The sequence below is a fragment of the Diceros bicornis genome, chromosome X, assembly GCF_020826845.1.
Source record: "Diceros bicornis minor isolate mBicDic1 chromosome X, mDicBic1.mat.cur, whole genome shotgun sequence".
Classification (NCBI taxonomy): Eukaryota; Metazoa; Chordata; class Mammalia; order Perissodactyla; family Rhinocerotidae; genus Diceros; species Diceros bicornis.
In genome coordinates this window covers 65,646,867-65,670,592 of record NC_080781.1, presented here as the reverse complement: position 1 = coordinate 65,670,592, position 23,726 = coordinate 65,646,867, and the positions used below count along the sequence as shown (strand labels likewise).

Genomic DNA, 23,726 nt, shown 5'->3' with positions numbered 1-23,726 from the left:
GATTCTCCCATAGAACTATGGACGTGTAGGTGAAGACTTCTTTCATAAGCTCCAGATTTGTATATCCAACTGCTTTTGTAGCATATCTCTACTTAGATATCCCACAAGGACCTCAGAGAACCTGTCTTAAACTAAATTCTTCATCTCTACCATTACAGAAACAAACAAAAGGAACTTTTGCTCCTTCCATACACTGGTTGACAAAGCTTGGTATCATGGAACCATCTCTCAGTCCTCCACCCCCCTCACTCTCCTGCATCCCCCATATCATTATCATCACCATCATTATTACCTTTCTACTTGGCTCTGCTTTTCCTTTCCACTGCTACTGCTTTAATTCCAGCTCTTAGCTTCGGAAACATCAAGAAGGCGTAAAATAGGATAGCAGGAATAGGATCAGACATATCTATTATAATGATAAATACGTATGACAATTTAAATTTCCCCTACCAAAAGGCAAAGATACAGATTGATTTAAAAAAAGAAAAAAGGAAATCCAATCTATACCACCTATAAGAGCTCTAATATAACAAATTGATACAGAAAGATTAAAAACAGAAGGATGGGCGAAGTCTGGACAATGTAAACAAAAAAGAGCATGAGTGACTACGTGAATGTCAGATGAAGTAGAATTCAAAGCAAAAAGTATTACATGGAACAAAGAGGACAAAGAGGGTGAAGATAGAATTTTAAAAGGCACAACCTATAATGAGAAAGTCTGGCCTGGAATGTAGTTTCAATTAATACCCAGCAAAATATATTAAAAATACAAGGCAAAATAGGAACAGTTATAAGGGAATAATTTAACAAAAATCATTGCAATGCTAAGATGAAGGAAATAAACCAAAACTAAGATCATAGAAAATTTAAACTATATAATTAATGTGGTTGAATTAGTCAATATATATGGAACTTTGTACCTACAAACTATTTATCCCCTGGGTAAACTTTTTAATGTTTTTTTTTATTATTTTATTGAGGTCATAATAGTTTATAACATTGTGAAATTTCAGGTATACATTATTGTCTGTCAGTCACCATATATATGTGCCCCTTTATCCCTTATGCCCACCCCCCAACCCCTTTCCCTTCTGGTAACCACTAATCTGTTCTCTTTGTCCATGTGTTTGTTTATCTTTCACATATGAGTGAAATCATGTGGTGCTTGTCTTTCTCTGTCCGGCTTTTTTCACTTAACATAATACTCTCAAGGTCCATCCATGTTGTTGCAAATGGGACAATTTTGTCTTTTTTTATGGCTCAGTAGTATTCCATTGTGTCTATGTATACCACATCTTCTTTATCCCTTCATCATTTGGTGGGCACTTGGGTTACTTCTACATCTTGGCTGTTGTGAATAATGCTGTAATGAACATAGGGGTGCATAAATTTCTTTGAATTGTTGATTTCAAGTTCTTTGGATAAATACCCAGTAGTAGGATAGCTGGGTCATATGGCATTTTTATTTTTAATTTTTTGTGAAATCTCCATACTGTTTTCCATAGTGGCTGCATCAGTTTGCATTCCCATCAGCAGTGTATGAGGGTTCCCTTTTCCCCACATCCTTTCCAACTTAATGTATTTTTTAATTACCAAAGTGGTACAGATATTGAGTTCATTTTAAAAAATAAATCCTACTATACTTACTTCTGTATAACCTGATTTTTTTTAATTCAAGAATCTCATATTTTACTGAACAGCGTAACCAAACATCCTTCCATGTCATTTCATATAGATAATCTAGTTCATTCTTTTCAGTTACTGTACAGTATTTAATAATTCTTCTATGGATGGAATTGCCTCCATTTTTTACTATTCCAAATAATGCTTTAATGAGGATCCTTGTACATATATCCTGGTGAACTTGCACAAATATTTTTGTAGAACAGATCCCTAAAAGTGCAACCATTGGGTTAAGGGATATTCACTTGAAAATTGCCCTCCAAAATAATTTCCACCAGTTTACATTTTCGCCATCCACATATGATGAATATATGCCATTATGTGCTATATGTGCCATTTTCCTCAAACCCTCACTAACTCTGCATATTATCAATACTTTTGAATAAAAGGAATCCAAATAGGTAACGAAGAAGTGAAACTCTCACTGTTTGCAGATGACATGATTTTATATACAGAAAACCCTAAAGAATCCATTGGAAAACTATTAGAAGTAATCAACAACTACAGCAAAGTTGCAGGGTACAAAATCAATCTACAAAAATCAGTTGCATTTCTGTATACTAATAACGAACTAACAGAAAGACAGCTCAAAAAGATAATACCATTTACAATTGCATCAAAAAGAATAAAATACCTAGGAATAAATCTTACCAAGGAGGTGAAAGACCTATACAATGAAAACTACAAGACATTACTGAAAGAAATCGATGATGACATAAAGAAATGGAAAGATATCCCATGCACGTGGATGGGAACAAGTTAAAATGTCTATATTACCTAAAGCAATATACAGATTCAATGCAATCCCAATCAGAATCCCAATGACATTCTTCATGGAAATAGAAAAAAGAATACTAAAATTCATATGGGGCAACAAAAGACCCTGAATAGCTAAAGCAATCCTAAGAAAAAAGAACAAAGCAGGAGGCATCACAATCCCTGACTTCAAAACATACTACAAAGCAATAGTAATCAAAACAGCATGGTACTGGTACAAAAACAGACACACAGATCAATGGAACAGAATTGAAAGCCCAGAAATAAAACCACACATATACGGACAGCTAATTTTCGACAAAGGAGCTAAGAACATACAATGGAGAAAGGAAAGTCTCTTCAATAAATGGTGTTGGGAAAACTGGACAGCCACATGCAAAAGAATGAAAGTGGACCATCTGCTATCGCCATTCACAAAAATTAACTCAAAATGGATCAAAGACCTGAAGGTGAGACCTGAAACTGTAAAACTCATAGAAGAAAATATAGGCAACACACTATTTGACATTGGTCATAAAGGAATCTTTTCGGATGACATGCCTACCCAGACTAGGGAAACTAAAGAAAAAATAAGCAAGTGGGACTTTATCAGATTAAAGAGCTTCTACACGACAAACGAAACCAGAATCAAGATGAACAGACAACCCACCAGCTGGGAGAGAATATTTGCAAGACATACATCCATAATATGTAAAGAACTCACACAACTGAACAACCAAAAAACAAAAATCCCAATCAAAAAATGGGCAGAGGAAATGAACAGACACTTCTCCAAAGAAGATATACAGATGGCCAACAGGCACATGAAAAGATGTTCAGCATCATTAATCATCAGGGAAATGCAAATCAAAACAACACTAAGCTATCACCTCACGCCCATTAGAATGGCTATAATCACCAAGACTAAAAACAACAAATATTGGAGAGGGTGTGGAGAAACAGGAACCCTCGTACACAGCTGGTGGGAATGCAAACTGGTGCAGCCTCTATGGAAAACGGTATGGAGATTCCTCAGAGAATTAAAAATAGAGATGCCCTATGATCCAGCCATCCCACTACTGGGAATCTATCCAACGAACCTGAAATCAACAATCCAAAGAGGCTTATGCACCCCTATGTTCATTGCAGCATTATTCACTATAGCCAAGAAGTGGAAGCAACCTAAGTGTCCCTCGACTGACGATTGGATCAAGAAGATGTGGTATATATATACAATGGAATACTACTCAGCCATAAAAAATGACAAAATTGTCCCATTTGCAACAACATGGATGGGCCTGGAGGGTATTATGTTAAGTGAAGTAAGCCAGAAAGAGAAAGACAAACACTGTATGATCTCACTCATATGTGGAATATAAACCAACACATGGACAGAGAAAACTGTATTGTGGTTACCAGGGGCAATGGGGGTAGGGGGTGGGCACAAGGGGTGAAGGGAGACATATATATGGTAATGGGCAAACAAAAATGTACAACCCAAAATTTTACAATGTTAAAAACTATTAAAACATCAATTAAAAAAACTTTTAACTACTGAAACTTCTTTTTACTTTTTATTTTGAAATCATTTCAGGCTCAGAGGAAAATTGCAAGAGTTGTGCAAAGAATTCCCATATACTCTTATCCACGTCCCCCACTTGTTAACGTTTGCCTTATCTTTCTCTCTATTTACACACATACATACACACACACACGTTATTTTTTCTGAACCAGTTGAGAGTAAATTGCAGACATGGTGCCCCATTTCTCCTAAATACTTCAGTGTGAATTTCCTCAAGACTCTTCCATAACTGTGGCACAGTCATCAAAATCAGGAAATGAGCACTGGCATTATACTACCACCTAATCCACAGACCCATTCAAATTTCTTTAATTGTCCCAATATCATTTATGGGGGGAAAACACCCCATCTTGTGATCCAGGATCCAATCCAAGATAACATATTACATTTAGTTGTAATGCCTCTTTAGCCTCCTTTAGTCTGAAATAATACTTCAGACTTTACTTGCCTTTTATGACCTTGGTTTTTTTTTAAGAGTACAGGCCAGTTATTTTATAGAATGTCCCTGAGACTTATTTTGTGTGATATGTCCTCATGATTTGATTCAAATTATGCATTTATTGCAAGAATACCACAGAGATGATGCTGTGTCCTCAGTATATCATCAGGAAGTACATGATGTAGATTTGTCCCATTACTGTTGATGTTAAGTTTGATGACTTCATTAACGCAGTATCTGCCACATTTCTCTGCTGTAAGTTTGCTGTTTTTCCCCTTGTAATTAATAAGTGTTTTGTGCCTGGCCAATTTCTGTTTACTCTTTAGGTCTCAGTTTAGATGTCATTTCTCCAGAGAAACTTTCCAGAGCTGCCCACTATCTCAAAGACTAAGTCAGTTCTGTCTCATAATTGAGGAACTACAAATAACCAATAAAAACTTGAAAGAATATTCAACCTTGTTAGCAAATTAATGCAACAGGCACCATTTTTTTCTATCAAATTAGGGAAAAAAATTTTAAGATAGTACTTTGCATTAAAGAAGGTACTGTCATACACTGCTGGAGATAGTTATATTGGTACGATTTACATGAAAAGCAATTTCACATTATGTTTTAAAAATTGTTCATACCTTTTGACCCAGTGATTCTGCTTCAAGGAATTAATGCTTAGAAAATAACTCAAAATGAAAACAAATAATTATTCTGTTAATCAACAACATTTAAGAGCCTACTATGTGCCATGCTGTGTGCTAGGCATTCGTGAAAACACAGTCCCTGACTTTGAGGAATTTATAATTTTAGCAAGAGATATTATCAAAGCTCTGTTTCTAATAGCACACAATTAAAGGCAACCTAAATTTCCAACAGTTGGTAAATGATTAAATAAACTTTATTACAGCCATATGAGGGAATATTATGTTGAAATAAAGAGTTTTCATAACATGGAGAAGCACTTATGCTATAGTATCCTAACCAAATTTTCTATCAAATGTGATCTCAACTATAGACGTATGCATAGAAAAAAAATAATAGGAAACATGTCAAAAATGTTAACAGCAATTATTTTGGGTGATTTTTTTTGCCCTCTTTATACTTTTCTATGTTTTCAAAATATTCTGTAAGGAGTATTATACTTTTATAATCAGAAAAGCAAGAAATTAATAAGTAAATTCTATTTTTTAAAAAACTTGGAAACTCATCTTTTGCCTTGGTGACGAATAATTTTCATCTTTAAGTCAAACATTGTATCTTCCTAGGGCATTCACTTCTCTATGGAAACTCAGCTGTATGGCAATACCTAATGGTTGTTGTCTTTTAATTTCTTATATCTGCACAACTTCCAGCATTTCCTATGTGCTGGTATCATACTTGCAGCCCCCCTGCCAAAAGAATGGTTTACTATAAATTCATCTGTGCCATGTTCAAATTATGTTTTGTGTGATGCTTGACTTGATAATGCTATAATCTCCCTCTTTCTAAAAAATTTATTTTTATTGAGATATAATTGACATATAACATTGTGTAAGTTTGAGGTGTATAACGTGTTGATTTGGTACATTTATTCATTGCAATATGATTACCACTGAGGCATTGGCTAACACCTCTATCACATCATATGATTATCATTTGTTTTTTGTGGTGGGAGCAATTAATATTTAGTCTCTCAGTGGCTTAGAAGTTTATAGTACAGTATTGTTGTCTGTAATCACTGTGCTGTGCATTAGATCTTCAGGACTCATTTATCTACGGGTTGCAAGTTTGTACCCTTAAACAACATCTCCCCAATTCCCCCACCCTCCAGCCCCCAGCCCCTGGTAACTACTATTCTACTCTGTTTGTACGAGTTCAGTTTTTTTAAGTTTCACATATAAGTGATATAATACAATATTTGTCTTTCTCTGTCTGATTTATGTCACTTAGCATAATTCATGCAAGGGGGCCTATCCATGTTGTCGCAAATGACAGGGTTTCCTTCTTTCTCATGGCCGAATAATATTCCATTGTAGATATATACATACCACATCTTCTTTATCCATTCATCTGTTGACGGACACTTAGATTGTTTCCATATCTTGGCAGTTGTGAATAACGCTGCAATAAACATGGGAGTGCATATATCTCTGATATCCTGTTTTCATTTCCTTTAGATATATACCCAAGAGTGGGATTGCTGGATCATATGGTGGTTATATTTTTAATTTTTTGAAGAACCTCCATACTGTTTTCCATAGTGGCTCAACCAATTTACATTACCACCAAGTGTACAAGGATTCCCTTTTCTCTACATCCTTGCCAGCACTTGTTATCACTTGTCTTTTGGATAATAGCCATTCTGACAGGTGTGAGGTGATACCTCATTGTGGTTTTTGATTTGCATTCCCCTGTTGATTAGTGACGTTGAGCATCTTTTCATGTACCTGTTGGCCATTTGTATGTCTTCTTTTGAAAAAATGTCTATTCAATTATTGTGCCCATTTGTTAATCAAATTATTTGGTTTTTTGTTACCGAGTCATATAAGTTCCTCATATATTTTGGATATTAACCTCTTATCAGATATGTGGTTTGCAAATACTTTCGCCCATTCCGTAGGTTGCCTTTTCATTTTTTTGATTGCTTTTTTTGCTGTGCAGAGCCTTTTTAGTTTGATGTACTCCCACTTGTTGATTTTTGCTTTTGTTGCTTGTGCTTTTGGTGTCATATCTAAAAAATCATTGCCAAGACCAACATAAAGGAGCTTCTTCTCCATGTTTTGTTTTAGGAGTTTTACAGTATCGGGTCTTATGTTTAATCCATTTCAAGTTAATTTTTGAGAGTGGTGTAAGATAGGGGTCCAATTTCATTCTTCTGCATGTGGTTATCCAGTTTTCCCAGCACCATTTGTTGAAGAGACTGTCATTTCCCCATTGAGTATTCCTGACTCCCTTGTCAAATATTAATGGACTGTAAAATAGGGTTTTATTTCTGGGCTCTCTATTCTGTTCCATTGGTCTATGTGTCTATTTTTATGCTCATACCATACTATTTTAATTAATAAATCTTCACAGTATCGTTTGAAATCAGGAAGTATGATTCCTCTCTCTTTGTTCTTCTTTCTCATGATCGCTTTGGCTATTTGGGGTTCCATACAAATTTTAGGATTGTTTTTGCTATTTCTGTTAAAAATGCCATTGGAATTTTGATAGGGATTGTGTTGGATCTATAGATGGCTTTGGGTAGTATGGGCACGTTAACAATGTTAATTCTTCTGATCCATGAACATGGATATCTTTCCATTTGTGTCTTCTTCAATTTCCTTCATTAGAGTCTTGTAGTTTTCAGTGTACAGATCTTTCACCTCCTTGGTTAAATTTATTCTTAAGTATTTTATTGCTTTTGATGCTATTGTGAATGGGATAGTTTTCTTTTATTTCTTATTCAGATGTTTTGTTGCTAGTGTACAGAAACACCACTGATTTCTGTATGTTGATTTTATGTCCTGCAACTTTACTGAATTTGTTGATTAGTTCCAACAGTTTTTTGGTTGAGTCTTTAGTGTTTTTCATATGTAAGATCACATCTTCTGCAAATAATGACAATTTTACTTCTTCCTTTCCGATTTGAATGTCTTTTATTTCCTTTTTTTTTTTTTTTTTTTTTTTTTTTTGCCTAAGTGCTCTGGCTAGCACTTCCAGTACTATGTTGAATAAGAGTGGTGAGAGTGGGCACCCTTGTGTTGCTCCTGATCTTAGAGGAAGAGCTTTCAATTTTTCCCCATTAAGTATAATGTTAGCTGTGGGTTTGTCGTATATGGTCTTTATTATGTTGAGGTATGTTCCTTCTGTACTGAATTTGAGAGTTTTTATCATGAAAGGATGGCTACAACCTCTATCTTAACTGTCTCTAGGACAATATGGGAGACAAGGAAAAACTCAGAGGTCCTTGGAAATAAAGAATGTTATTGTGTTTTCTGTTCTGCTGAACATATTCAAAATGACATCATGTGCATTGATATACTGGGGTACAGGGAAAAGAAATATATATCTTTCTAATGCCGAAGTTGTCCTTTCCTTCTTTGCTCCTCACAGGCAGCCCTGGAAGCATTAGATGAACTGGACCTATTTGGTGTGAAAGGTGGGCCCCAATCAGTTATCCATGTCCTGGCTGATGAAGTGCAACACTGCCAGGTAAGAGAATAATGGACCATGTTATAGAAAATTTATTCTAGGGGCCATCCCAGTGACGTAGTGGTTAAGTTTGCTCGTTCAGCTTCAGCAGCCTGGGGTTTGCCAGTTTGGTTCCTGGGTGTGGCGGTGTCCCATATAGAAGAGCTACAACTCTACGACTATGATACACAACTATGTACTGGGGCTTTGGGGAGGAAGATTGGCAACAGATGTTAGCGCAGGGCCAATCTTCCTCAAAAGAAAAGACAAAAGAAAATTTATTCTTACCCAGACTCAGACTTACCATGGGCTTTAGAATAATGAGATCTGAATGAGATAGCCCTAATATAGCATGAGCTATAACATAGATCATAGTCCTGTTCTCTCACCCAGGAGTATAAAGGGATCCCACCGTAGTATGTGGAGTTCTCCACTATTGTCATATCAAGGTCTGTGGGCTCTGCTCCTGAGTATCTCCTTTTCTAAATATACCAAGAGAACAATAGGTGATTGGTTTTTAGTGTTCTTCTTGATAGTGGCTCTGAAACATTCTGTGGTCCTCAGTTGGCTCTAGGGTTAGACATTTGGAGATTAGACTGTTTAAGTGGTAAATGTGTATCTTCAGTTTTGTTTAGGATTACTTTCTGTATTGAAAGATGAAGGTTCTTCTCATTGTCGGGATGACTTTTCTCCTCTTCTTCAAACCACAATTAGACACCTATAGTGTTCTATTGAATATAAACTCACCTTTTAATTTTAAAAACAAAATTTTCCATGGGAAAGATAAATGTCAGGGTTATAGGAGCTGAGCTACATTTTCTCTTCTCTTTATGCTTAAATAGTTGCTAATGGAGCGACAGGATTGTGGGTGGGATCATGATGTTAGAGTAGTCTTTATCCACTAGTAGCTGCTTAAGAATCAGGATTGGGAAGCATTGAGAGCAGGATTAAGATAAGGGATGACTTACAGAAATATCTAGTTTTCTAAGCTCTTACTGTTGAATAATGTTTAGATTTTATTCTGAATGAGCCTCTTCCACATAAATCTTTTGAAACTAAAGCTGTTAGAGTTATTTACTAATGTGCCACATTTGACTTCCTTTCTCTTAGTCTATCCTTAATTCGATACTCCCCCGGGCTTCAACATCCAAAGAGGTTGATGCTAGTCTACTTTCAGTTATTTCCTTCCCAGCCTTTGCAGTAGAGGATAACCAGTTGGTGGAGCTAACAAAACAGGAAATCATCACCAAGCTTCAGGTACGGTCTATATGTGCCTTTCTTTTCTTTAGGGCTCTGACTTCAAGGGGAAATTAGTAACTTTTGGGGCCTTGAGTATGACCTGTGTCAGTGATTTAACCAAGTGATCAGGGTTAACATCACCATTTATAAGACATTGACATCATGTGCCTCCTGATACAGGGTGCTGAGAAGTGCACAGCACCTCTGTGGTATCCTTCCCAATAATGCATAACCTCAGTCTAATCATGGGAAAATATCAGATAAAACGAAATTGAGGGATATTCTACAAAATAACTGATGAACAATCTTTAAAAGTGTCAAGGTGATGAAAAACAAGGAAAGACTGAGGAACCGTTACAGACTGGAAGAGACTAAGGAGACATGACAACTAAATGCAATGGGAACCTGAATTGGATAGTGGAACAGAAAAAAGCCATTAGTGGAAAAACTGGTGAAATCCAAATAAGTTCTGTACTTTGGTTAATAGTGTTGTACCAAGGTTAATTTTTTAGTTTTGCTAAATGTTCTATTGTTATATAAGACGTTAACATAAGGGGTCAGTGGTTGAAGGGTATGTATATAGACTTGCTGTACTGTTTTTGCAACTGTTCTGTAAGTCGCAAGTCTCAAAATATCTCAATTTTTAAAATGTTTTCTTTCTTTTTTTTTTTTTAAAGCCTATGGTCTCTTATGAGCTGTGTGAGCAGGACCACGTAGATTAGTAATTGGGCTGTCACAGGCTTACTCTATGATGGAAGGCCATGGAGGGGATAATATTAGGAACTTTGCTTTAGAGAAGAGCCTGTAACTTAGCCCTCACTTGAAATCACATTGCTGAAATCAGTTTCTGCTGCTGGGCTGATATCAGGGGTTTTTTAAATTATTTTTTTAAGTATCGTATCTGTATCGGTGATAAGTTGGGGCATGTAGCTGTTGCAAAGGATGTATTTCTGATTGATTATATGGCTGTACCAATGTACATGCTTCTAACCGTTTTTTCTTCATTCCCAGGGTCGTTATGGTTGCTGTCGCTTTCTACGAGATGGATATAAAACCCCTAAAGAGGTAGGTTTCTTTTCTCCAAAATGAGTCCAAGGTAGAATGGTCACTACTCTCTGCAGCCTCATTCAGAGAAAATACTTACCTCACTGATGATACTTAAAATAGTCACTAAATAGGGTAACAATAGCTGATGTTTGCTACCTTTGTTGGGCTTAGTTGCCAAGTTCTGTTTGTGAGCCTTTCAGGATTAAATAAAATACAGGAAAGTGTAGTCCTTCCACCTCTTGCAGTTGGTTAGTTTCAGGAAAGAGCTACTGTTGGATGCTTAAATCAGTGGATGAAAGTTTAAGTGGAAATAGCATATAATTACAAAGGGAAAAAATCTTTCCATCAGTAGATCTTTCTGGCCCCCTTCCACCTTTTGCAGTTGATTAGTTCTAAACAGTACTTGATCTTCAAAAGTTAACTTTATTTTGTTCCACTTGTCAAAAATTTTCCTTGGAAATATCAGTGGAGAAAATTAAGTATTACTAAAGGGAATGAATGATCAATAAGAAGCACTTTCATTGGCAATGTAAACATCTCGTTTAAGGCTTAGGTTTGCTGGTCAAGAGCCATTATAATTTTTTTTTTGAATCATTGAGCTCAGACTCTTCTGGTCTACTTCCTCTCTTCCACTTTATTCTTTATCCCTGTTGACTTCTTCCCCTACCAATCTATTAAAATTATGCTCTGAAACATCATCATAATCACCTAAGTGACAAATCCAATAGCCTTTTCTCAATCTTTATTCTCGTTGACTTTTCTGTAGTACGTCACTGTTACTTACCCCTACGTTTTCTTGAAATTCTTTTCCTATTTTAATTTCCACAACACTACACCATCCTAATTCTTCTCTTTCTGTCCTTCCCTCACCAAACTTTGAGGGTTTACCACGATTCTATTCTTGGGCCATTTGTTCATTATATGTAGGTAGTACATTTATAAGTTGTGCTTCATGTGTCACCTCTATGAGGATAATTCCCAAACCCTCATCTCTTGCTGTCCTCGTAAACTTTTCTATTTGTGTATTCCGCTGCTACCTCAAGTATAAAACCGAACTCAACTTTGTTACAAATTAATCTCATTTCTTCATACGCTTGCCTATAGTGTTATTATTATCTCAGTTCTAGTTAGAAGTCATATCACAAAGTACTTGCTTAGGGAGGGGAGTATGCACATGCTCTGCCTTCTCTGAAACAAACTATCAGTAGTGAAAGGCTATATTGTAATACCCCTGAGCTAAAGATGTGCATCTGACCTTGAAGTGATAAGACAGACTTTGCTTATTGTATTTTTACCAGGATCCCAAACGTCTGTACTATGAACCAGCTGAGCTGAAGTTATTTGAAAACATTGAATGTGAATGGCCATTGTTCTGGACGTACTTTATCCTTGATGGGGTCTTCAGTGGCAATGCAGAACAGGTAATGCACTGGGGAAAGAGCTTTTCAGCAGAATGTTCTTATGTCTTTCTCTTTCAGTTAATGGCAGTGCCGACCCTATGTCCAAATGGAAGTCTTCCCTAATAGGGAGGAGACGGGGTTGTCTTCTAGAGACTAGTATTTGAGAGCACTAGGTTAACAGTTAGAAGACCTGGATATTGCCATCACTCAGACTTGGCTTTTAACAAATATAGAAAGCAAAATAGCAAGCCCTGTCAACTTGCCTCAGTCATTAGAGATACTTGAATTTACCTCCCGACTTCGTATGTCTTTTTTTTTAATAAATCTTGGAAATGATGTTCTGACTTTAGCCAAAAATAACCCCAAACAACAACAACAACCCATTCCTACCCTGTACTTACCCGAAAAACACGGTCATCATTGCTTTTTGAGCTACATGAATAAAGTAGTTTAGAAACCATCTTGGAAAACAGTGAGACTGGGAAATTTAATCAAGTAAGTTTAGTGTCAGGCATTTTACAAATTGGCTGTGGTCTAAACTTGTACATAAATCTAGTGCATTTGGAAGTCTCTTATACTTGGCTACATAAAATATAATTTTGTGTTATTTGAATGCTTTGGCCAATCTTAATCTGTAACTGCCAATATGAATTTAAATAATTGGGTTACACTAAAGTTTCAGGGGCCACAAAATGGTATTTTACTCTAAATTTTAATAAATTATAGAGTATCCTTTTTTGAGCAAGCAAATAAGATAAACAATAGTAGAAATAACCTGCCCTATTTTGACTACTCTGTTTTGATTCTGCCATTTTTCTCAGTCCTCAAATTTCACAGAATTGTTTCTCGAAAACTTTGCTTCTCAGAGAAATATTTATTTATCAAATGTGCCTACTAAGTACAAAGCACATTCAGGTTCTTTTGAACTCTGGGGCAGGGAAGAAGAGTTGGAAGACCTGGATTCTTTTTATTCTTTTTTTTTCTGGCTTCACTACTGACCATTATTGGGTAGCCCAAGTATTATCATTGACTTCTTTGGTTTCTCTGTACATACGATGAGAATAGTTTTTCTTTCTTTATTGAAGAAGAAGATATCCCTAAACTTCTTTGAATTTCACAGATAAAGACATGTCATAAGCGCAAGGTACAGTCAGTTTGGCTATAATGAGACATATGTTCCTAAAATATCACCATGCTCTGCATATTCGAGAAGTAAAAACTATAGGGCTTATAGGAAAATGGCATTGGAGCACAACACTTAAAAAGTTTGTCAGGAATACATACAAAATGATAGGAACCTAATAAAAACAGTATCACAGCTTTATACATATTAAATGGTTAAGAAACACATAAAGGGGCCGGCCTGGTGGCATAGTGGTTAAGTTCACACACTCCGCTTTGGCGGCCTGAGGTTCGTGAGTTTGGATCCCAGCCACCACCACTCATAAGCCATGCTGTGGCAGCATGCCATATACAAAACAGAGGAAGATTGGCACAGGTGTTAGCTCAGGGACAATCTTCTTCAAGCAAAAAGAGGAAGACTGGCAGCAGATGTTAGCTCAGGAACAATCTCCCTCACCAAAAAAAAAAAAAGAAAAGAAAGAAACACATAAATACCATAATAGATGTGGTACTTGTACCTTGAAAAAGGCCAGAAGTTTGCTTATGGATGTGTGCGCTCATGTTCCTGCCAGCTCACCTGCCGGGCTCCTGTGCTCGCCACCCTGTGTGCCAGAGGAAGAGAACAAAAGAGAGATAGCAAAAGGGTGAGAGAAAAGAGAAAAAGAACATAAAACAGAAAGGAAGAATAAAAGATAGTCTGAGAAGAAAGAGGGGGAAATTAAAGAGAAGGGAAGGCACAGAGCCATGCAGTCAGGGTTGCCATGAGAAGGGAGCGGCTCGGGAGTTATTATGAAGAGGTGGAAGGAGGATTACCTGAAATTGGACGGAAAGTTGTGTCGGGGGAAGAGGGAGAATCTCCCTCTGCCCTTTCCCTTAAGGTTCTTCTGGCTGGCCAAATAATCAACAAGACAGGTTAGCAGGAGAAAATAATACCAAGTTTAATAACATGTATACATGGGAGAAAGCAGGGACACTGCATTTCTCAACACAATAGCAGAAATTCTCGTCTTAAATACCATTTTCAGCCAATGACAAAGGAGGATTTTGGGGGTGGGGGGAGTCAGTTACAGGAGATTACCACTAAAGCACAGTAAACAAGAGTAAGGTTTATTATGCAGCCCAAGGCCTCACCTTCCACATTGATATGTCACTAAAAATGAGCTCATCCCCCTCTCTTCTCCAAACAGAGAGGGAGATACCTTTACAAATGGAGATTTCCCTTATAAATGTAAATGATTGTCTGGCATCTCTTCGCAGGGTCATCCAGAGAATGTGGCCTGAGAGACAGAACTTCTGATAAGAGGGGATTGTTGGTGCCTTTCCTATTGTAACATTTACCCTACGTTATCTTTACAGCCATCATGATAGATCTATTCCAGGAAGGAGCTACCATGTCAAATTCTTTAGGCAGTTAGTGGGGGAGGTCAAATATCCTCAGAGAAAACAACCAAGGTAAAGAGATAGATTTCAGGGTGGCCAAATCTTGATCTCCCACAGTCCCGCCTTTGAAACTAAAAGTTTCACAGTCCTTTTGAAACTTAAAGAAGTTTCATAGTCTAGAAGCTGAGTTGGTAGATTGTTTCATCTCACTGAACCCATTTCTTAGTCCTGATAATAGATCAGTTCAATTAAGTTCATTTTGGAAGGTGGTGATGCAGGTGGGCTCTCAAGGTTATGCCTATATTATGGAAGCAAGCAATCAAGTATTTAATAGAAGCATTTCTATGTAAACAAAAGAAAAACAAGGTTAATGGTTAGAGTAAGTTGTAAAGCAGTTTTTGAGTTCAGAGGACAGCCAGTGAAGAAGAATTTTAGATGTCAGCGTCAAAGCATCTTTTGCAGTTTAAAATGTCTCTGATGATGTCATTAAGTAATCTCTTAAGTTTTTATCAAGTCCATCAGCTTCAGTTTGTAAGGCTTCAGGAAAAAGGGCAGGTTCAGTTCTCAGTGATTTTAAATGAAAATGATGGAAAAAATCAAAAACGTTAGTTTGGATATCTGTAGCCAGATATTTCAGGAGACTAGAAGAAATCAGGATCCAGTCTAGTCAACAGATATAAAACAAAAACCTCAAAAGACAACAAAACTAGGATCTAATATCCACAAATGTATACTATAGTTTTTACTGAAATATAATTTTTCTCTCTAAAATCACCCTCATTTTTATTAAGATAGCCAAATTAAAACTAACTAGTTTGCAAAATAAGTCTAGTTCCAATAGAGTTGGCCCAATTATTTACATAAGTACAGCAAGAATAACAATTGATCACATAGGCTCTTTTAAATCTGCTTTGCTGGAACTTTTATAAGGAATCTCAGATTTAACTTTAAAGGCCTCTCCAGGCCAGGAAAGCCAAGCCAGGGATTTTGTCGTCAGACTTTGCCTGCAATACCTATAGATTTGGGTGAATTCCTTCTTCCGAGGTTTCCCCAAAATATTTCGAGGTTCCTTGTACCTGCCAGATAAGTGACATTCTTTACTTATCCTGGTAAGTGCTGCTTGGAACATAAGGTACCAGGCCAGTAGTTCCACGTGGCTTTATTCCATAAAGTCCAATCTTCATTCCTCAAAAGCTGTATGGTTATATTGCAAATATGATGTTCCAGTCACAACCTTGGTAATAGAACCAGTGTTTCCAATTGTGTCCTGTTATAAGGAGAACAGATTCTTATTGAACTTATGCAAATAACTATATTGCCATGAAAACAACAATATTCACTTACTAAGAGTTTTTAAATTCGAGGGATCAGATAGAGAGAAAAAGATGAATTTTTCAATTTTGCTTACAAAAGTATCATTTACCAAATTGCTATAAATCATAGCTAGCTCAGGAGAAAAGAGAAAAAGTTTTTCTTAAATCTGAAAAAACAAAACATTAAAAATTCAGCAGTACTTCAAATGAAAAATCATAAAAATTGTAATCATCCTTATCAGTTCATTCAGTCCTGTGTAATCCATTCTCGATCCCAGTCTTTTTGTTAGCAGCTTCATGAAGTCAGTTTCTCCATCAGATTTCTGTAATTTCTTACCAAGTTTAGTTTTATGATCAGAAAGTTTGTGAGAAACCTGTATTCTAGTGTAAATATCAGAGTCCTTTTTATGAATTTTTTTAAGTTGAAACATTTTGTAAAAGCATTAGAGCAAAGAAATAAGTCTGTAAACAACAAGACCTCAAAATGGCAATTGACAAAAAAATTTGGTTAATTTTGTGACATACAACACTTTAAAATAATAATAACCAGAATTATGACTGATAACCAGGACAGATCAGAATTTTAGTAATGTTATCCAATTTTAAAACACCTATGTCAATAACATTTGCCCACATAATAGCACCTAAGCAGGCTTATCATCACTTGTCTGACAATGTTTTTTATGTAATTTAACATACTGAATAAGCCTAATAAGTTTAGTATCTTTCCCCTGAGAGGAAGAGAGCCAATTTCTTTGAGAAGTTCCAGGGCCCTTTGAAAATTCTCAAAGAAAAGAAGTAAAAATAAAGACTTTATTTAAGATACGAATTTTGGGGAGCTTGTCAAAAATGTAAAAAGTCAAAGCAAACAGAGCATTAACAGTCCAAAAAGCCTTAATAGAGAGACCTCAGTCTTTTGAACACAGGAAATTATTTTAACAGTTTTTTTTTTTTTTTTTTTTTTTTTAGGTAGACTTACTCAAAGGTAAAGAAAAATCTTTTATAACCTCTTTATCAAGTTTAAGCAAATTATCCTTTTACGAGAAATTTCAATTTTGCACCAGCTTACTTCTGCTATTAAAACTCATTTACTTAATTAAATTCATTTCAATCTTAGCCAACTTGACCATACAAAAACTCCTTTTCCAGAATTCCTCTTCCACAAACCTTCTATAACTTTCTTTTTACATTCAGAATTTGTCCCATGTCTTTCTTTTCCCTTCTAGTACTTGAGGACAAATTTATCTTTCTTAATCAACCAAACAAAACATTTCCATTCTTTGTACCTTTATACATCTTACTTTCCTTGTACACAGACATATTTTTCTTAATTTTTTGGTAGCTTCAATCACATATGTTAATTAGAAATTTTAACCCTTAGAAACCTTAATTTGTAAGTAAAAACTAAACAATTATAAACTTTCTTTTACATTAGTATCTTGTGGCTTGGAAAATTTATGAACACTTCATAACTTCTAGAAACATGTTACTTTATAGTACAATCTTTTAATAAAACACATGTTTACCAATAGACCCAAAACACCTTTTAGTTTTCCTGTAATGAAAAGCCAAAAGTAGACAAATGTACATTTAGCAATCAATGTCTAATATCTTATCTTATTTGGAAATGATGATACTCAGAGAATTTTTTTTCATAAAATTTAGCAAAACTCTAAAAGTCACCAAAAAGAGTTTGGAAGCTGTAACCACCATAATACATAATTATTGTTTAAAGTTCATCCAACATTTATCTTTTTCACAACTATTTAGTTACTTATTCCCAATAACTATTTAGATTGCCTATAAGACTTCATAAGACATTAGATAAAATTAGCCATCATTTAAATTACTATTTTTGTTAACCAGTTCTGTAATAGAAATAACATCAGTTTTTTTCCTACAAAATTTCATGTAAATTTCATCACCTCTTATACCTTTAAACATAGTTATCATTAAGATTTTTATCAATAGGTCTTGGTCTTATAATTTTGGACAAGGGAAGCATTCCCAGTTAGACATTTTAAAACATACTCAGGCAAAGTTGATGTAACCTCTTTATATAAAATTAGCTCAAACATTCCAACCTTTATAATCTTATCAACACTTAACATGTTCTCAATTCAATTGTAACCTTAGTCAAGGTCTTAAGGCTATTTAAATTTTTCCCTTCCTTTTTCTGGCCTTTTCTTAGGTACCAATTAAACAATTATGTGAGAGCTCTCAAAACATTTTTTTTCCCCCAATTTAGAAGTTTCCCAATTCAAAGGATCCGTCGTCTGGCCATTGACGAGTAGGATCTTCATTTGTATATTTATTCCAATAGTGATTCGAACCAATAAGCCTTTTTAAGGAAAGACCCGGAGGTAACTTTCCACGCTTAGAATAAATCTACCATGGACGCAAAGAGGCGTCCCTGGTGAGGGCACAGATGATGTAGCCCCCGTGATCCACAGAATTCACTCCCAAAGATATTCAGAGAAAGTAAAGACCTTCGTTGCACAGGCGGTAAGGATGATGTCTCCGGTCTCCCACAATAGTGTGGGACGCCTCCAGTCACAGACCCGCTAATCTGTGACACCGGGCAGGCGATACTGGAATGGGATTTTTCCAGCACTAACAAGCAACGATGGTTAAGACGACAAAAGCCCTTATCGACTGGGCCTTTTATGACAAACTCCCCTGAGAGCTTGGCACAGCCGGACAAAGAGACAGTTCGGAACCCCAGTCTACTCGACTGGCCACCAAGGTGCACCCCGGTAAATGCACCTTCCGTATGGTGGAGACCAAGGAGAATATTCTCACTGGTCACAAAGCCAAGTTTTCTCAGGACACAGAACAAGACAGAGACTACTCTGGGAGGAAAAGAGATCAAGATCAAAACCAAGAGTACTCTACCAAATTTAAACCAAGAGTCACTAAAAGCCCAAGAAACTAGTTTCCCAAATATTTTCTCCTGCCAATCTAAATTTAGAAAGAGAAAAAATTCTCACCATTTCCTTCCGCCAGACTCCGCAGATAGAGATTCCGGGAGGCTGACATGATAAGAAGTCTTACCTTTTGCCGGCTTTCGTCAGGCGTTCCCGTATCTCATCATCTGCAGTAGTCCAGGGAGAAGGCAGGTCTTTCAGCCAGAGAAGGCAACTTGCCAGCCAGTGTGGCTCCTGGCGACTACGCCAAAACTGTCGGGGGAAGAGGGAGAATCTCCCTCTGCCCTTTCCCTTAAGGTTCTTCTGGCTGGCCAAATAATCAACAAGACAGGTTAGCAGGAGAAAATAATACCAAGTTTAATAACATGTATACATGGGAGAAAGCAAGGACACTGCATTTCTCAACACAATAGCAGAAATTCTCGTCTTAAATACCATTTTCAGCCAATGACAAAGGAGGATTTTGGGGGTGGGGGGAGTCAGTTACAGGAGATTACCACTAAAGCACAGTAAACAAGAGTAAGGTTTATTATGCAGCCCAAGGCCTCACCTTCCACATTGATATGTCACTAAAAATGAGCTCATCCCCCTCTCTTCTCCAAACAGAGAGGGAGATACCTTTACAAATGGAGATTTCCCTTATAAATGTAAATGATTGTCTCGCAGGGTCATCCAGAGAATGTGGCCAGAGAGACAGAACTTCTGATAAGAGGGGCTTGTTGGTGCCTTTCCTATTGTAACATTTACCCTATGTTATCTTTACAGCCATCATGATAGATCTATTCCAGGAAGGAGCTACCATGTCAAATTCTTTAGGCAGTTAGTGGGGGAGGTCAAATGTCCTCAGAGAAAACAACCAAGGTAAAGAGATAGATTTCAGGGTGGCCAAATCTTGATCTCCCACAGTTGTAACACCACATATGGATGGGTGTGGTTCATTGTCCTCCTAAGGTGTGTACATGTGTGTATTTTGTGTATTCTTACATGGCTCAGTCAGCTGAGTGCGTTCTCAGTTCGAAATTGTGCATAAGCAAATGTGAAATTCATGTTACGCTCAAATCGTTCCCTAATATAGCAGATGCGTTGGAACATATTTGTGTTTTCAAAACAACTGTTACAGCAGAACTGACTATATTTTTTCCACCATAAATTATAATATTTTGGGGTTTTTTTTTTTACTTTTTATCTATTATTAATCTACAGCAAATTGTTAAGAAAAAAATGTAAACTTGACCGCAATAGAAACTTAATTTGGCAGGTAAAATACAATTTTAAAAGCCAGTACGTGTAAAGTCAAGAAGCTATTCTTAGGGTGGTACATAGTGGGTAAAAACAGGCCTGTGGAGGCAGGCTGACTTGGGCTCAAATTTGGGCTCATCCTTGCACTTGCTGTGTGATCTTCCACAAGTTCACAACCTCTTTGAACCTTAATTTCCCTGTAAAAAGGCTTTAAACATACCTTGTAGGATAGTTATTAAAATTAAATACGTTAAAGTATGCAAAACTCCTAGCATATATCTGGCCTACAGTAAGCATTTAGTAAATGCTACATCCCTTTCTTCTCCTGTTTACTAGGTGAATACGCTCCTTTGCAATAGGACCTTCTTTGGCTACAACCCTCCCCTAGGTCCACAAAGGGAACTCTATAAATTTTTTTCTCCTTTTCTTTTATCTACAGGTTCAAGAATATAGAGAGGCTCTCGAAGCAGTCCTCATCAAGGGCAAAAATGGAGTCCCACTTCTGCCAGAGCTGTACAGTGTTCCTCCTGACAAGGTGAGCTGGACAGTCTGGTAACATGGAGCTGGGAGAAGAGGATCAGTACCTCGATAGGACTGCCTCATTTGAGTCAAATAATTTTTAATCTTCTGATTTTAATGTCCTAAAAGTTTGTCTTTATGTATAGGACAATAAAAATATGATTTTATTCCTTTGAAAATAAATTTTTAAAGCAGTCTCAGTTATGGCACTATTGCATAGCCAGACAAGGGCAAGACCAAACCTTATGGTGGTAGTTTCAAGGGTGTATACTTATCCTCAAACTCATCAAGATACATACATTAAATATATATGGCCTTTTTGTATGTCAACTGAACTTCAATTTAAAAAACTAAAGTAAACTGTTCAGAGATTGAGTAAAAAAAAAAAAAAAAAAAAAGACCCACCTTAAGGTTGAGAATGATAGGGAGATCAGCAGTTAGAATTAGAGTGATGTTCTGTATGAACTCTTAGAATTTGGTATTCTCTGCTTTGAGGCCAGTAATCTGGGATTATTTGAGTAGATCAGGCTTGGAAAATGAAGTATGTCTCCATTTTCCCAAAATGCCAGTTGGGAGTAATTAGCCAGTAAGAGCATTAGCCATGGGAGAGATGCAGTCTTCCATTCTGGTGGGGAAGGGTGGATTAAGCTCCTAGCAACATCAGGGGCATCACCTGAGAGCTTGTTAGAAATGCAGATTTCAGGCCTTCCCCCACACCTACTCAGTCAGTAGATATGGATAAGATCCTCAAGTGATTTGTATCCGCATACAGTTAGAGGAGCACTGCTCTAGACTGTAGTCATAGCGCTTGACTTTTCAGTGTATTGCATATATGACTGTTTTATAGGGTATGAATCACAATCCAGACTCAGCCTTTTTGTTGACTGGTATCTTAAACCTTCCGTTACCCTTCACGTAGCCTCTTTATCTTTTCTTTTAGGTTGATGAAGAATATCAAAATCCTCACACTGTGGACCGAGTCCCCATGGGCAAGTTGCCTCATATGTGGGGTCAGTCTCTATACATCTTAGGAAGCTTGATGGCAGAGGTAAGGGGAAATTTCAAGGTTCTTTCACGGTTTTTCTGCTGTAGTCACCATAATCAGATTTGTGAGTAGCTCATTAAATCTAAAGGATATGTATTCTGCCTTAATTATAGATTTTCCTCCAAGTCCTTAGAGTGGGAGCATGGCCAATCCTTGACAAAAATCTTTCCCCCGGCAACCATGTCCCCTATGCTGCCCAGGGCTTCCTACCTTGGCAGTATACTTGGAGCTGCTCTGGGATCAGGCCCTAGATCTTTCCCTTTCAGAACGCCCCCTAGTGCCTTGCCTGGTGACTCATGAATGCAATTGTGCTTAGATAGTAATGACTGATAATGGATTTAAGTGCTAACTTTTCCAAGCAACATAATGTTTTATTCTTTAATTGAATAAATTGATAAGATAATTTTAGGCACCATGACAAGTGGTTGGGAACATCATAGTTTTTTGTTTTTTCATAAGGCGCTCTTTAAATGTTCCTTATATTAAATTCTGTTGAGACAGCTCTTAACGAGGCACCTGGGAATTTCTCCCTTTATGTCTAGCTTATTTGTGACATTTTGAGCCTATAAGAAGGGTTCCCTTTCTCATAGTTTTCCAGATTTACTGACAAATCTATTTCCCCATTTTAGATTATTATGGTAAGCTATAACCCAGGCTCCTCGAGGATCTAGAGTGGGACTTAGCTATCCTTTCTGAGCCAGACTCTTTGACCTGTTCATGTATGACTATTTATTTTCTGCAGCTGTTTTGTTTGTTCTGTTTTGTTTTTTCCCCCCAGTTTTATTGAGATATAATTGACATCTATCACTATGAGTTTCAGGTGTACAGCATAAAGGTTTGATTATCTTTAGTAGACATTATTATGAATGTAGCAGTAATGGGCAGAATGATTTGTTTAAAGTAATCCATACCGAGTGACTTTCTCATCCAATTAGAGTAAATCAAATGCTATGAAAAAAAGAGGAAATGAATGGTATTTTTAAGGGCAAAATGGATGAGTTCATCCCATTTCATCAAGGACAGAAACTCAAGTCAAGTCAAAAGGTATCTGCTGAGCAGAAAGCATAGCAGACGAACGTGAATAAATGAGAAAGCAATAGGACTAATAACCTAAATTATTGATAATAAGCATTGTGGTCTAATCACATACATCCAGAGAAGGTGGAGATGTAATGAAAAACTTTCTGGTTATCATTTATTTCCAAAAAAGGATTTGTGGCAGCCACTAGAAATTATCTCCAGATAAAATTAATTTGTATGTGAATTCAGGAGTTCAAACATTTTCATGCAGTGAAGGTATTTGTTTCCATACCTGCTTCTCACGTGTTATGGTGCAGATTATGGTACTGATATGTTGTTTCTCCTCAAACATTAGCTTCTTTTTTTTGTGAGATCTAATCATTTGTAATTTGTCTTTTTATGGTTTTTCTTTAGGGATTTTTAGCTCCTGGAGAAATTGATCCCCTGAATCGTAGATTTTCTACTGTACCAAAGCCAGATGTTGTGGTTCAAGGTATGTATTCTTATTCTCAGCAGCAGAAACTTTCAAGATCCGGTTTGGGCCAGTAAATGATGACTTTATTCTTTATCATGCATTTTGTTAGGCTTCAAAAAGTATAGAATGGGGCCAGCCCCGTGGCGTAACGGTTAAGTGTGCGTGCTCCGCTGCTGGCAGCCCGGGTTCAGAACCCCGGCCGCGCACCGAGGCACCGCTTGTCAGGCCATGCTGTGGTGGTGTCCCATATAAAGTGGAGGAAGATAGGCACAGATGTTAGCCCAGGGCCAGTCTTCCTCAGCAAAAAAAAGAGGAGAGTTGGCATGGATGTTATCTCAGGGCTGATCTTCCTCACACACACAGAAAAAAACAATGTAGATTGAACTTGATTCTGATT

The 23,726-nt window shown here is 36.8% G+C and overlaps 1 protein-coding gene across 5 annotated transcripts in view; it reads left to right on the top strand.

Moving 5' to 3' along the window:
• Positions 1-23,726, top strand: part of PHKA1 (phosphorylase kinase regulatory subunit alpha 1) — a 127,464-nt gene that overhangs the window by 18,554 nt on the left and 85,184 nt on the right. For all 5 annotated transcript variants that reach the window (XM_058536192.1, XM_058536194.1, XM_058536193.1 and 2 more), the window contains 7 exons: positions 8,526-8,624; positions 9,714-9,860; positions 10,854-10,907; positions 12,188-12,310; positions 20,710-20,805; positions 21,730-21,837; positions 23,269-23,347. In XM_058536192.1, coding sequence (XP_058392175.1) covers positions 8,526-8,624; positions 9,714-9,860; positions 10,854-10,907; positions 12,188-12,310; positions 20,710-20,805; positions 21,730-21,837; positions 23,269-23,347 — 706 coding nt within the window. The remainder of the gene's footprint in view (positions 1-8,525; positions 8,625-9,713; positions 9,861-10,853; positions 10,908-12,187; positions 12,311-20,709; positions 20,806-21,729; positions 21,838-23,268; positions 23,348-23,726) is intronic.